Source organism: Gadus macrocephalus, chromosome 5 (genome assembly GCF_031168955.1).
Source record: "Gadus macrocephalus chromosome 5, ASM3116895v1".
Lineage (NCBI taxonomy): Eukaryota > Metazoa > Chordata > Actinopteri > Gadiformes > Gadidae > Gadus > Gadus macrocephalus.
Window position 1 is genome coordinate 9042750 of NC_082386.1, and position 12603 is coordinate 9055352.

At 39.9% G+C, this 12603-nt stretch overlaps 1 protein-coding gene across 2 annotated transcripts; it reads left to right on the top strand.

Annotated features, from left to right (window-relative positions):
• Positions 1–5909: 5909 nt before the first annotated feature.
• Positions 5910–10657, top strand: nkx2.4a (NK2 homeobox 4a). 2 transcript variants are annotated; one of them, XM_060052048.1, is made up of 2 exons: positions 5910–8951; positions 9551–10657. In XM_060052048.1, the coding sequence occupies exons 1-2, from the start codon at positions 8582–8584 to the stop codon at positions 10282–10284; spliced, it is 1104 nt and encodes a 367-aa protein (XP_059908031.1). In that variant the 5' UTR covers positions 5910–8581; the 3' UTR covers positions 10285–10657. The 2 variants fall into 2 exon arrangements, with proteins under 2 accessions (XP_059908031.1, XP_059908030.1); XM_060052047.1 differs by having other exon boundaries at positions 5919–8951; positions 9524–10657.
• The last annotated feature ends 1946 nt before the right edge of the window (positions 10658–12603 follow it).

Genomic DNA, 12603 nt, shown 5'->3' on the forward strand with positions numbered 1-12603 from the left:
AACATTTTTATTAAATGATTTACATACTTATGATGACTATTTGTAAACGTTTTTTTTAGTTTTGTTGGATAAGGTTCACGCAAGTTGTATCCTGTGAATTACTTTCTTGAACAACGGGAGCCTGAATGACTAAATGGAGCGACAGACACATTCTAATAGATAGATGAAGAAATACATGAACACACAACAGACATTACCCGGCCCCCCCAAGGGCCGTCAACTCCAGTCAAATTAAAACAATATAAATATTATAAGATGCATTTTTCTACCTGTTTCCAAACTGTACCATGATTGTACACCATAGAAACATGGCAAAACAAATACAATGTAGATCATTATAGCCTGGACTATAGATGAGAACAAAGCATAATTTGTACACCATGAAACATTACAATCTATACAATCTATTATTTACGCACACATTGCATATTATTGTAATTATCATTACAATTTGGTTCTGCACAATAGAAAAAAACAATACAATAATGATTATTGTGCTTTTATGAAAACATTACATTACAGACTAACCTATAATAGAGATGAGGACAATTCAATATTTACTTATACAGCTAATAAAGACAATACAATATATCTACAATATAAAGACAATGCCATATAGACTACTAGATACAGTTATGTAGTCTGACAGTGATCTTGTTGATGTTGTTTCGGAGATACACTGTCTATCATCAGAGTAACATTTTGGTATATATATAATTCCTTAAATTACTTACATTTTTTGTTATCATTCCTTCATCATAGACCATGGTTATTTTTTCTTTAATCTATCATTTAAATGTGGTTACTTGTGTATTATCATTACTTTGCCTGTACTTTAGTTCATGTTTATTTTAAGACCCAATGAGGCTTTCCATCATCATCTTAAATACATGCCATCATCACATAAAGTAGGTATAACCAATCGTTACTAGTATGATTGTATAATTGGATTAAAGTGTTGGGCCATCTAATCCACAGAGGGACATACAGTAGGACGGTGCGGGGAATTGTCTTAGAAGGGTTGAGAACTCCATTCTTCCTAATGTCCCTGATGGCCGCTGAAGGACGACCTCGCTTACAGTCTTACACAACACAGTTACCATCTCAAGATATGAAAAGAATAGCATTATTTGAATAAAAGATGCTTCTCTATGATTATTTATTCTAGGACACACCGCACCACACCATGTGACCTCCCATGCATCTTTTCTAAACATGTTATTTTTCTCTTTGTATTTATTATGTTATTTATAAACTACTCAGAGTCTTTCTGACGAGGGGTTTTGGTGCTAAAGGGTTTGGATGTGTCTCTCTGTGTCTATCCAACCTCATGGCAGCTGTGCAGACTGAACACGGGCATCATGGGAGCTTAAAGTGGGGACAAACATGCAGGTGAAAACATCTCATTGAAATTCTGTGCAACTGTGCTTTCCATTTCCATAGTCGAGCTGCAAAGCCATTTAAAAGTTTTTTGGTGTGTCCCTATATACGGCTTTCAAAGTGCTTGGAAACTTTCGATTAGATACTGTGTATCTCTTACCTGTTTCATAAAAAACAACCCAAACGTTTTTTGGGCATAGAAGGACAGCAGGAAACACTTGAAATGGATTACAGCTAGCCGCCTGAATGATAGTCATGCAGCCTTGCTTGATTAAGTTTGGGTGATATGTTATATTTTAGCATAGCTCTCCTCTGTTGCAGGAATAGTAATGTCAAGCTGAACTTTATTGCACCAGTGTTCCATATTTTGTCACAGGCTATGGGGCTAGCTACATTTCTGGGAGTGGTGATTCTAAGACAATTACTCAATATTAAGTCTTGAATATCATCTAAAGTCCTCTATAAAAGCAGCATGAAGTAAATACGAGTTTGCTTTTCTTTTATTATGCTGAGATTGATTGATTTCAAGAATCAACCAGAAATTAAGTTGAAAGTAATTCTATGTAATTATGTCTAGTAATTAGATTATCACAACTAGGCCTATTGGTTATTGATGTTAGTTAGGCTATATTACCAAAATGTGCAAGGAAACAATCAAATAGGCCTTTTAAAAATAGAAAGATGTTGGATCAGGAATTTTGGTTCACCATGAGAATACCCATTTGGTTAAAAGCATAATGGAATATTTTGCTATAACACAATTGTAATAACATTGCAAGGGGAATTATTGTACATTAAGGACAACTTTTTCAAACATTTTCCTCACTGGCAACCCGTTGGCAAAGAGATAAAAGAATAGTTGAGACACTTTGTCACGCAAATACCACCGACAAAGCTGTAGAGTAACAACCACACTCTTTTTTGAAAAGCTTTGTTTACATGCCCTCACAGCGCTGACAATAAAGTGCTGAGAGGTTTGCTGCTGCTGCTGCTGCTGCTGGCTAGTAACCTTGGAGCCACTCACCCGGAACAAGTATTCGCTTTGTTCCGCCGTGCAGTTATTAATCGGCATTGATCTGCCATGTTTATAAATTAATGTTCAAAAAGATAACAACTATGTTTAAATACGATGTGGCCACTCAGAACAATGCGAGCACACGCCAACACGTATGCGTAAAGAGAGCGCGCAGAATCAAATGTCACCAATCAAATGTCGACAAAAAAAAAGAAAATGTGGGCGAAGATTTATTTGAACTTTGATATTTTTTCATTTTAAACATAAACATCCATGTATTTTACAAAATGTTATTTAGCCTATTGAGACAGTTTACTTGACGCAAACAACTTGGTCAAAAATGTTTTTAATAATTTTTGTTTGCTATTGCATGTAGGCCTACTTTCATTTTTGGAAACGACTCAAATTGTCAACTAATAGCCTACATTAAGGTTTTGGTTTCATTTAAATCGAAATACATTTGCAAGTCTCAAAAAGTCAATTCGTTACAGCCTATAGATCTACTCGCAATTTATTGCATCTATTACCAAATTAAAACTATTAATAGTTAAGCAAAACATAGAATTAGGCCTACTGTTGAGTTGACTTGCAACCTTGCATCTCAACCAACACAGCAAAGGAAGATTCGAACAATATTTGAGTCCATTTTAATTCACGCCAGCAATGTAAGCCTGCGATCCGTCCATGTGTAATCTTAATACACTTTTCAAGAATAACTTTAAAATAAAAAAGAAATACCACATTAATTCGTGACTGATTATAAATGCATTAATGCATGCCTGTTCTTTTTTCAGTGTTCAGATTTGAAATCGCATATTATTTTGCTCCAGCCTGTAGGTTCTTTGCACTTTAATTGCAATTAGCATCATTTCGAACATCAAGCCACATTAATTGTGAGTGAAAGAAATCTCCTGCAAAAGAATAAGATCTTCAAGAGGCCTGTCACATACTTTTTCCACTTAGGAGGACCTTTAACCTACTTAGCTGGGGAACTACACTGTTTCAAGTAGCGCATCTGAAAGATACGCACCTGCCTTCTTTCTGCGCCCACAGCGCGCCGGTTTTAAGAGGAGAGGGAAGGAGGCTATTTGATCTAAATGGAACTGCTGACCGCAGGTGGGGAATTTCTTCCACCCATTTCCATTACAAATACCCGATATTGAACCGTTAAAATACAGATGTTGTTTGTTATTTGTTCAAACGTCGAATAAGGATTCGGACTATCCACATGTTTAACACACATTTTAAACACTGGACATGTGACGTGTAAAACATGCACTTATGTAGGCCTTAATTACAGAATACACAAATAATATAGCCCTAGGCCACTTTGACTCACATTTTATTCGATCCATTTTAGGTTTTTAGACCACTTGGAATATAATTCCCTCACCCGTTATGGGTGCGTAATATTTGTATTGGGTCTGAAGAAGGTAAGGGCATACTATTGACCAGATAATAGCTTGGTTCAAGTTAGCTGCATGGTATAGCCACCAAAAAGGAAGGCGTTGGAGCATGTAAGTTGACATACAACCACATGCACTTACGAGTGCACCGTATTCCATTTAAGAAACCATAGGCCTATACAATTCAAAATGAGCATCTGGACCGAGGCATGAGCGGAGTAGGCTAAAAAACATATTTCTAGATTCCTAGGGCAACATGGGAGTCCCATAGGATCTTGCAATCAAACTCCAGACAAATTACAACATTCTCTCTCGCAGTTCATTTTGTGTTAGATGGTCCGGACCTATTTAATCTTAAAGCTTGTCGTGTTCTCGAGAATGGCCAACATACAGACAGGATCCTCGCGTGGTGTGTAATTTGGAGCGGTTTAGAGCCCGGTCATGACATGCCGCCTCTATGGATTCCCAGTGGTCACTTTGCTCCGCCGGTGTAGCATGCTGGAGGTCGCAGGTCAGGCCCAGGGCTCTTTACTGGGAGCGCAACAGACACTTCACTCATCTCTTTAAATCTCTTTCAGCTTATTGAACCGCGCCGTGATGGAGAAAAGCACTCCAACTGACCACGCGCTTTGGTGTTGCGTGTCCATCTGCTCCTGTGTCCGCCGTTGCAATGGCCAGAAGAGATCTCCTGATGGGGGGTGGTGGGCTGGGGGGAGGTGAGGTATACCAAAGGTCGGTTCTTTATTCTGCTAACCTTGTGTCGGAGGTCGCTTTTCCCGTTAATAACGCATCGTAAATTGTTTGGACGCCTGTTACATATATGGACGGAGTTAATAACAAGGCTGTCTCCTCGAGGGGGAATATCCTATAATTTCACCTGTAGTTTCAGATGTGTAATGGCAGTCTAGGCTATAGGATAATTGGCGTTTTCTTATTTTGGTTCACACATAAATTGAATATAGTCGAATTTAGACCTGGCTTCCAATCCGACCCATGGCCTCGGCGGAAACCGGGTACATACAGATTTTATGCAACTTTATATTGAACTTTATTTGTTGAACTATTTCCATTTTTTCCACTCAAATGTTTCCGGAAATCAGTTGAAAAAAAGCTTTTACGGGGAATAGACGCCTTATAAACGCAGCGCGCACCTGTATAGGAAACCAGTCAATTCATCCAAAAGGTCTTATTTATTTAAAATAGTTCAGTCATTCTCTCAGAGGAGCAGGTAAGCATAATAGAACATTTAATGAACATCAAATGTTGAACATTAAAGGAATTATCATTTCAAAAGCCGACACAAAACTAACTTTGCACCCTAATTAGCTCTCTTACAACGACAGTGTCATTGATATGTAACAGTTCCCCCGTACATTATTTGTACTATTTTATAGACTTACAGCATTCATTATGAATACAAACTAAATGTGTTGATATGTGTAAAGCACATTTTATGTTGATCACAGAAGGATTATTTTTTCTTAATTTTTATCTCGATGCTTAAACGATTCGTATTATCCTCCAAAACACAATATAGACCTATTGTGCGGGTCCAATTTATTTTGCAGCCATTGCACCATATAATGTTTTCTAATTATTGACCAACCTGAATGGCGCGTCTCCACGGGTCCCTGGTGCGTCTATTTATCCTGTCCTTGAAGCAGTACATAATCGATCGATTTCAACGCATTGTTTTTAGCTGGAAGAACAGCATTACTCACAATTGTTCCATAAGTAGTTGTACGGCTACTGCTGATACCCGTCACACACAACAGTGCTGGGTTTTCTGTAGCCTATTCCGAGTCTGGAGAGTTTGTGGACCAGGGTCTTGCTCTCTGACTCGGTAATCCAGGAGGTTGAGAGGTTTGCGTCATTTACATAACGCTAGAGGTCTGAGGCCGAGGCCTGGCTTTCTAGTTTCGGGTGGCAAAAGCATGCGTTGTGGCCCAAAGTTGGAAAAGACGCACAGAAAATCTATAAAATTGCAAATTGCTCGGGTAAGAATAATCTTACTTAAAGACAGATTATTATATTTTTGGATTGCATCTTGTATTTTCTATAATAGCCTCTTGTCGAAACATGTTTTTTTTTTTGTTTTTTTTTGTCTTGGCTTTTTATTCAACTCAATTAGGTTTGGCTCAACCAAGGCACCATTTATTTTTTGAGAATTCGGCATCCTGAAGAGTTCGATGCTGGCATTGTGTTTTCGCTTTTCACAGAATGCTTCAGGATGTGACCGAGCAAGCAAATATTTGTGTATGCTGCTGGAATGTGCAAAAACCAAAATAACTTAAAACAAGGGAAAGCTTTTTACGCACACATTGCATGCTATTGCGTATAACTAATTGATAACAGGCCACATCTTCATTTGCTCAATTAAGACGGGCCTATAGCTGCTGCTATGCCATGCTCCATTTCATTAGCAGGTTAATGCGGGCGCACGTTTTCTTCTTGAACAAAGGGGCATCATCAACAAATCGAAGTCTGGCGTAAATAACATCTGAGGAGAATGTTGTACATTGGCAATTTGGATCTCATATCATGGTTTAGCACGTAGGCCTATAGTACGGCGACCCTCAAAAAAATAAATGTAAATAACCAATCATCATCATCAATATTGTCACTATGATCAGAATTTGCTTATCGATTGATGTCAATACACTATTAATTCAAATTAAAAGTGTTGGCATTATTCAACTTTGACATTTTCACAGGTCGAAGACAAATGGTGTATTGCTATAGCACTCTTTACCGTTGGCGTCTCCCCATGTGTATCTGATTTGATCCTACTTTGACAACCTGTTGTCTTCCAACCGGCGCCAGGGAATTTGCTCAGAGATTAAGAAGGCAGGTCAAGCAGCAGTGCAGAGCCGGCGCAGACTATATTCACGTCGCTAATTCTGCTAAACAAACACATCCCACGGTCTATGATGTATGTCGACGGTCCAATAGTGTAGGCCTATTAGGTTATAATTGTTAAACTAAACGATGTTTATCATTAAGCTCTATATTATATAATATTTCAATTGATTTTCCATAATCATCAATGATTACTTATGAGTGTAGCTCAATAGCTGAAGAAAAGTAGGTCTGTATTGGTTTTGTGTGAGCATGTGGCTTTGGTCGAAGGATAAAAATGACGATAGGTACATATTGTAAATTGGTCGTTTTGATCACACAAGCTCTGGAATAAATAATGTAGCCTAGGCCTGTGTTTTTCTAATCTTGGACCCGGCAGACGTACTGTGAATTAGCAAAATTTCTGGGGACAGACGGCTCAGAGCCTTGGCCGGAAAACAAGACCTGCAAGGGGCGGAGTTACACTGTTTCCAGTATTTTATTTCGGAGATATTGTATCGAATAAATCCCCCTTAACGAGAGTGGATGAAGCTTTCAGAATGGGGATTTTAATGAGTGTATTGGTACGGTTGCCAGTCTACACTTTATTTCAGTCTACACACTGTACTGAGTTTTTTTGCTGTACGAGCCAAATTGGCGTCCGCCAATTACGCACGTACTGATCTCCAACTCGAGCCACATGATTGGGCGTAACCTATGAAGCAAGAAAGTGTAATGCCCAAACGCTCACTCAGATCTGAGCTCGGTGGCCACCAGACTTTGGCCATTAATTGAAAGTCTGATAGGTGAAAATACGGCTTTTCAACGTGCAGGGTACGCGTAACACTGGTGGTAAGCGAGCGTACTGCAGGCGGTACTTGTGACTTTATTCTAGAAATAGGGAACAATTATATAGATAATGGAAAATAAATGTAGAAGTAACCTACAGTATTATTGCATGTTATTATTTCAAAACATGGTCATTTGTGCATTCCATCATTTTCCATCTCGGTTGATTTGTGTTTGCCAAATAAAGTCACCGCAGCATTACTGAGCTTTTCTTTGAGCTGTTTCCCACTGGCCATGGCCTTCTTGCACTCATAAATGTGTATAAGGGGGGCGCTTGCACTCTTTTCTCAGCCACTGCATATGTATTTATCCATCTTTTATAGTTTTAAGAGCTGGTCCGCAAAAGGTGTTGACAGTAATTGAGTGATGCACCTTAAAGTCAAAGGCGGGGAACCACTGAGGCTATATGTAATTTTATCTTATTGGCAAATGGTTAGGATAGTGCCTTTTCACGATTCTGTCACCGAGATGATTCGGCCTTGACTCTTTCTCCCTGGTGGGCAGCATCATGCTTAAGAAACATAACGACTTAGTCGTACAACTTCATTGTGTCACACGATGCTTCTCTGCGGCTCTTATGTCTGTCGCAAAGGGCTCTCAAAGTTTGCACAAAGAGTGGAATTCCCCGCACCGACGAGAATAGTCCCTGTTCTCAGATCAGGTGGCCACAGCTTATGCTACGTGTTTAACAGGTTATCAATTTGTTGATCTCATGAACGTTCACATCTGACGTATATAAAAATGGGAACATGTATGGGAGCTAACACACACCTCGAGATACATATTTTCATGTAAAACCCTTCCAATGAGGGAAATTGCAATTTCATCAATTATTCCCCCAAAATACCAATGCCAATTGTTTGCTCATTTAGGACGCTTGCTCCGCCCACCGTGTTTGTCGTAAACCTGGCTCCTGACTACAATAAACCCGAGCTAAGAGCGCCCTGGGCTCGCCTCCTTCTCCAAGGCGATCAATAGTATCTCAGGCGCACTACAAGCACTCTCCTACGTAGACATCCACAAGGAGAGAGCTGATAGAACAACACGCGGTTCATCTGCTCTCAACAAAAAAACCCTACCTGCTTACTGAACCATGTCGTTGAGCCCAAAGCATACAACGCCTTTCTCAGTGACAGATATTTTGAGTCCTATCGAGGAGACCTACAAGAAGTTTAGTGGCATGGACGGCGCAGGGAACCTAACCTCTCCACTCGGAGCTTACCGGCAGCCGCAGGTGTCTCAGGCAGGCATGCAGCAGCACTCCATGGGCCACAACGCCACCGTGGCGACCGCCTACCACATGCCCCACGCGGTGTCCCAGTTCTCGCACGGAGCCATGGGGGGATACTGTAACGGCAGCATAGGCAACATGGGGGACCTGCCGTCGTACCAGGAGAGCATGCGGAACAGCGCGGCGGCGACGGGCTGGTATGGCGCCAACCCGGACCCCAGATACTCCACCAGTGAGTGCTTCTGATTTCGATTTATTTCCACATTTTCGTTATCTTTTGGGTGTATTCTGAGTTTTTTTTGTGTGTGTGTTAAAGTTCTGTGTTGGAGAAATCTTAACAGTTCTTTTAATGGACTGTGTATTTTTTGCCGATTTTTATATTTATACCACTGATCATATTATTGATTTATTGGTTTTATTACGTTTAATACGCATTAGTAAAAACGAATTCGGATATTTTTGGGAGATCTCATGTATTTGATATGATATGTAGCTGAACCATCGAGTCAATATTATTACAATTATAAGAATAATACAAATTATTATTATTCGTATTATTATTATTAATATTATTATTAATAATAATAACAATAATGATAACATTATTATTATGACTATCATTATCATGAGTGTTTATATCATCAGTTTTGTTATTTTCCAGCCTTATTTACTGGAGCCAAAACTCCCTAGGCTATAGTAAACTTTCAAGTTAAAAAACACTCAATACTAATCTATAATCATAATCATCAAGAAAAGGGACGCCTTTACACCTGCTTATTGAACGACCGTGTGTATATGTTTAAGTTTCTAGATACATGGGACCTTCCACAGGTATGAACATGGCCGGGATGGGGAGCCTCACAGGGATGTCCGACGCCTCCAAATCCATGCCAGCCATCCACGCGGCGCCCAGGAGGAAACGCCGCGTGCTTTTCTCGCAGGCCCAGGTGTACGAGCTCGAGAGGAGATTTAAGCAACAGAAATACCTGTCGGCGCCGGAGCGGGAGCATCTGGCCAGCATGATCCATCTGACGCCGACCCAGGTGAAGATCTGGTTCCAGAACCACCGCTACAAAATGAAGCGGCAGGCCAAAGACAAGGCGGCCCAGCAGCTGCAGCAGCAGGACAGCAGCAGCCTGTGCCAGCAGTCGCAGTCCCCGAGGCGCGTGGCAGTGCCCGTGCTCGTAAAGGACGGCAAACCGTGCCAGAACGGCTCCAACACACCGACACCGGGCCAACAACAACAACAACAACAACAACAGCAACAGCAACAGCAGCAGCAGCAGCAGCAGCAGCAGCAGCAGCAGCAGCAGCAGCAGCAGCAGCAACAACAGAACGGTTCGGGGATCGGACTCGGACTCGCCTCGTCCACTAACAGCATCAACCAGCACCAGCAGAACCAGCAGAACGTCAACGTGTTGGTGCAGCAGGCCCAGGACCTAGACATGTCCCCCAGTCCTCCCTCACTGCACAGCCAACTGAGCATGGCTCAGATGGACAGCTCTGCTGTAGATTACACCAGCAACATGGTCAGCTCAAACCTCCTGTATGGCAGAACGTGGTAGGACCTGTACAACAATCAGTCCTTTTTACGTGTTTTTTTTCTATATGTTAACCTGCTGGATGATGAGCTCAATATATCATGTTGATATACCACAGTGAGACCATTGGGGGGACACTTTTTGTGGTGGTTGAATGGACAACGGCGCAACAGGCGCAACAGCTGATCAGGGCACGTTTTCTTGACATTTTGGAGAGGAGGAGGGAGTCTATTTTGGAACATTACACGAAATGGCTGCCCTTGAAACGAGTGACGTCGTTTCTGGACCTTTTTTTTTTTCTCCAAATCCATGTTATGGACTTCCTTATGGTGTTTTAGACGTTAGTCTATGTGGTTTATCGACAAGAATGCTGCTTTCACTTGAGTGGGGACTGGGATGGGGGACTTGGACGGGGGATTGGGAGGGGGGTCTGGGGGTCTTGGGATGGAGGGGTGCTATGGGTGGAACCAGGATGGAAGTTTTTAAAGTATACTAAGCCACTACTCCTTTGCGGTGATAACCTGACATTTTATCTTATTAATATTGTAAACTAATGTATTCATTTAGACTTAAATAATGTAGGAACTGTATATTTGGCTAACAAAGAAAAATGCGTTTAACTGTACTACACTATTCGTATTGCGTCCACTTTTATGTTTCATTTATTCTTTTGTAAGTTAAAAGGAAAAATGCGTGATGGCTGCTGTATATGTTTCAAACCAATTGAACGTTAACAATAAATAACTTGAAGTGTGCTAGCAATTCCTGAAGAATTAATTTGTCAATGGGACCTATTTGGAGTGCATTTTTATTATTGTTTCATTGAGACGAAAATGGAGATGGAACGCAAGGTCGATGGGACAGCATCGTTCAAATTAGATTTCTGAGAGCTTGTCTGTCATAGAAAATATTTAAAAGCAATGAACCTACTAAAAGCCTTACTAAAACGGTTTGAAGTATCGCCTTGGTGTATGTGCGCAATAGGCTACATTTTTTAACTAAGCCTTGAGGATTTAAATATACTTTTCCTACGCCAGGACATATGGTTTTAATGAGTTATATCATCATTCAAATAATTATTGAAAATATTTTATTATCATTGTTATTAATAATTATTATATCTTTGTTATTATTTGGCCTATTATTTTTATTTTTATTATTAATATTATTAAAGCCATGCCATTATTATACTCATTATAAGACTTGCGGTCATACCATTATGTTTTGGCTTTTTTTGTGGCTTTTAATCTGCCCAAAAAACATTGTTAAAGTTTCTTTAATAAATAATGACTGTTCAAGTTAATTATTGACAAAAAACTGGCATTGCAGCGTCATTTATATGTAGGCTACTCCCCATTACCCTAAACATAGCAAAAGGGACAATGATAGCCGTTTGGTTTATTTTTATTTTCATTAATTTACTTTAAAGGTATGTCGTTTAACCTAACCCACAAAAGTGGGCCTATTTTGTTAAGGAAAGTTTTAATAAAGCGAGATGGAGGAAATAAAGTTTAAATTGAGTGAGCCAATAGCTTTGCGAGACAGAAGCCCATTATCAGTTTTCATGCACCTTACAATTAGGCTCAAAAGAAATTCGCAAATACCATACAAATATTGCCTTTTTACTATTTTTCTAAAAGGGCTCTCAGTACAATTATTGTTATCCAAAATGTGTAATTACATATTTATAATGCTTAATTCTTTTGCCTTTTTTGAAATACATTTTATGGTCAGAATTAAAATATGTTGTAAGGTTAGACACAACCACCTTTGTTCATCTTTGATATAATAAGCGCACACACACACAACCACACACACACACACACACACACACACACACACACACACACACACAATCTCTCAGATGAATAATGTGTGCAAACAAACTGCAGTGTTTAGGGTCAACACTTAAGCCTATTCTCCAAGCTGTTTTCGAGATTGTTCTTTTTCTCTTTTTTAGTAATGTCTGACAATAGTTCATCACATTCAATTTTTTTGTGTTCACTTACACAGCTTTGAAAATGACTTGTCAATCGCTTTCTCCATAATATGTGGTGTGATGATGATGACGATGATGATGCTGGCTATCCATATGTCTCTATATAGAAACCTAGAGAGTCTCCATTTTCGTTGCCCTTCACTTACCTGACAGCTGTATGTATATGTGCTATCAGCTAGCTCTCACACTCGAGAGAGAGAGAGAGAGAGAGAGAGAGAGAGAGAGAGAGAGAGAGAGAGAGAGAGAGAGAGAGAGAGAGAGAGAGAGAGATACAGAGAGAGAGAGATACAGAGAGAGATAAAGAGAGAGATGGAGAGAAAGCAACCATGCAAGTGAGCACCTGA

Bases quoted from the DNA above. Each gene is read 5' to 3' on its own strand.
- nkx2.4a (XM_060052047.1), top strand. From the start codon at position 8,582: ATGTCGTTGAGCCCAAAGCATACAACGCCTTTCTCAGTGACAGATATT. The intron at 8,952-9,523 runs GTGAGTGCTTCT...TATATGTTTAAG, and splicing joins GGACCCCAGATACTCCACCA to TTTCTAGATACATGGGACCT.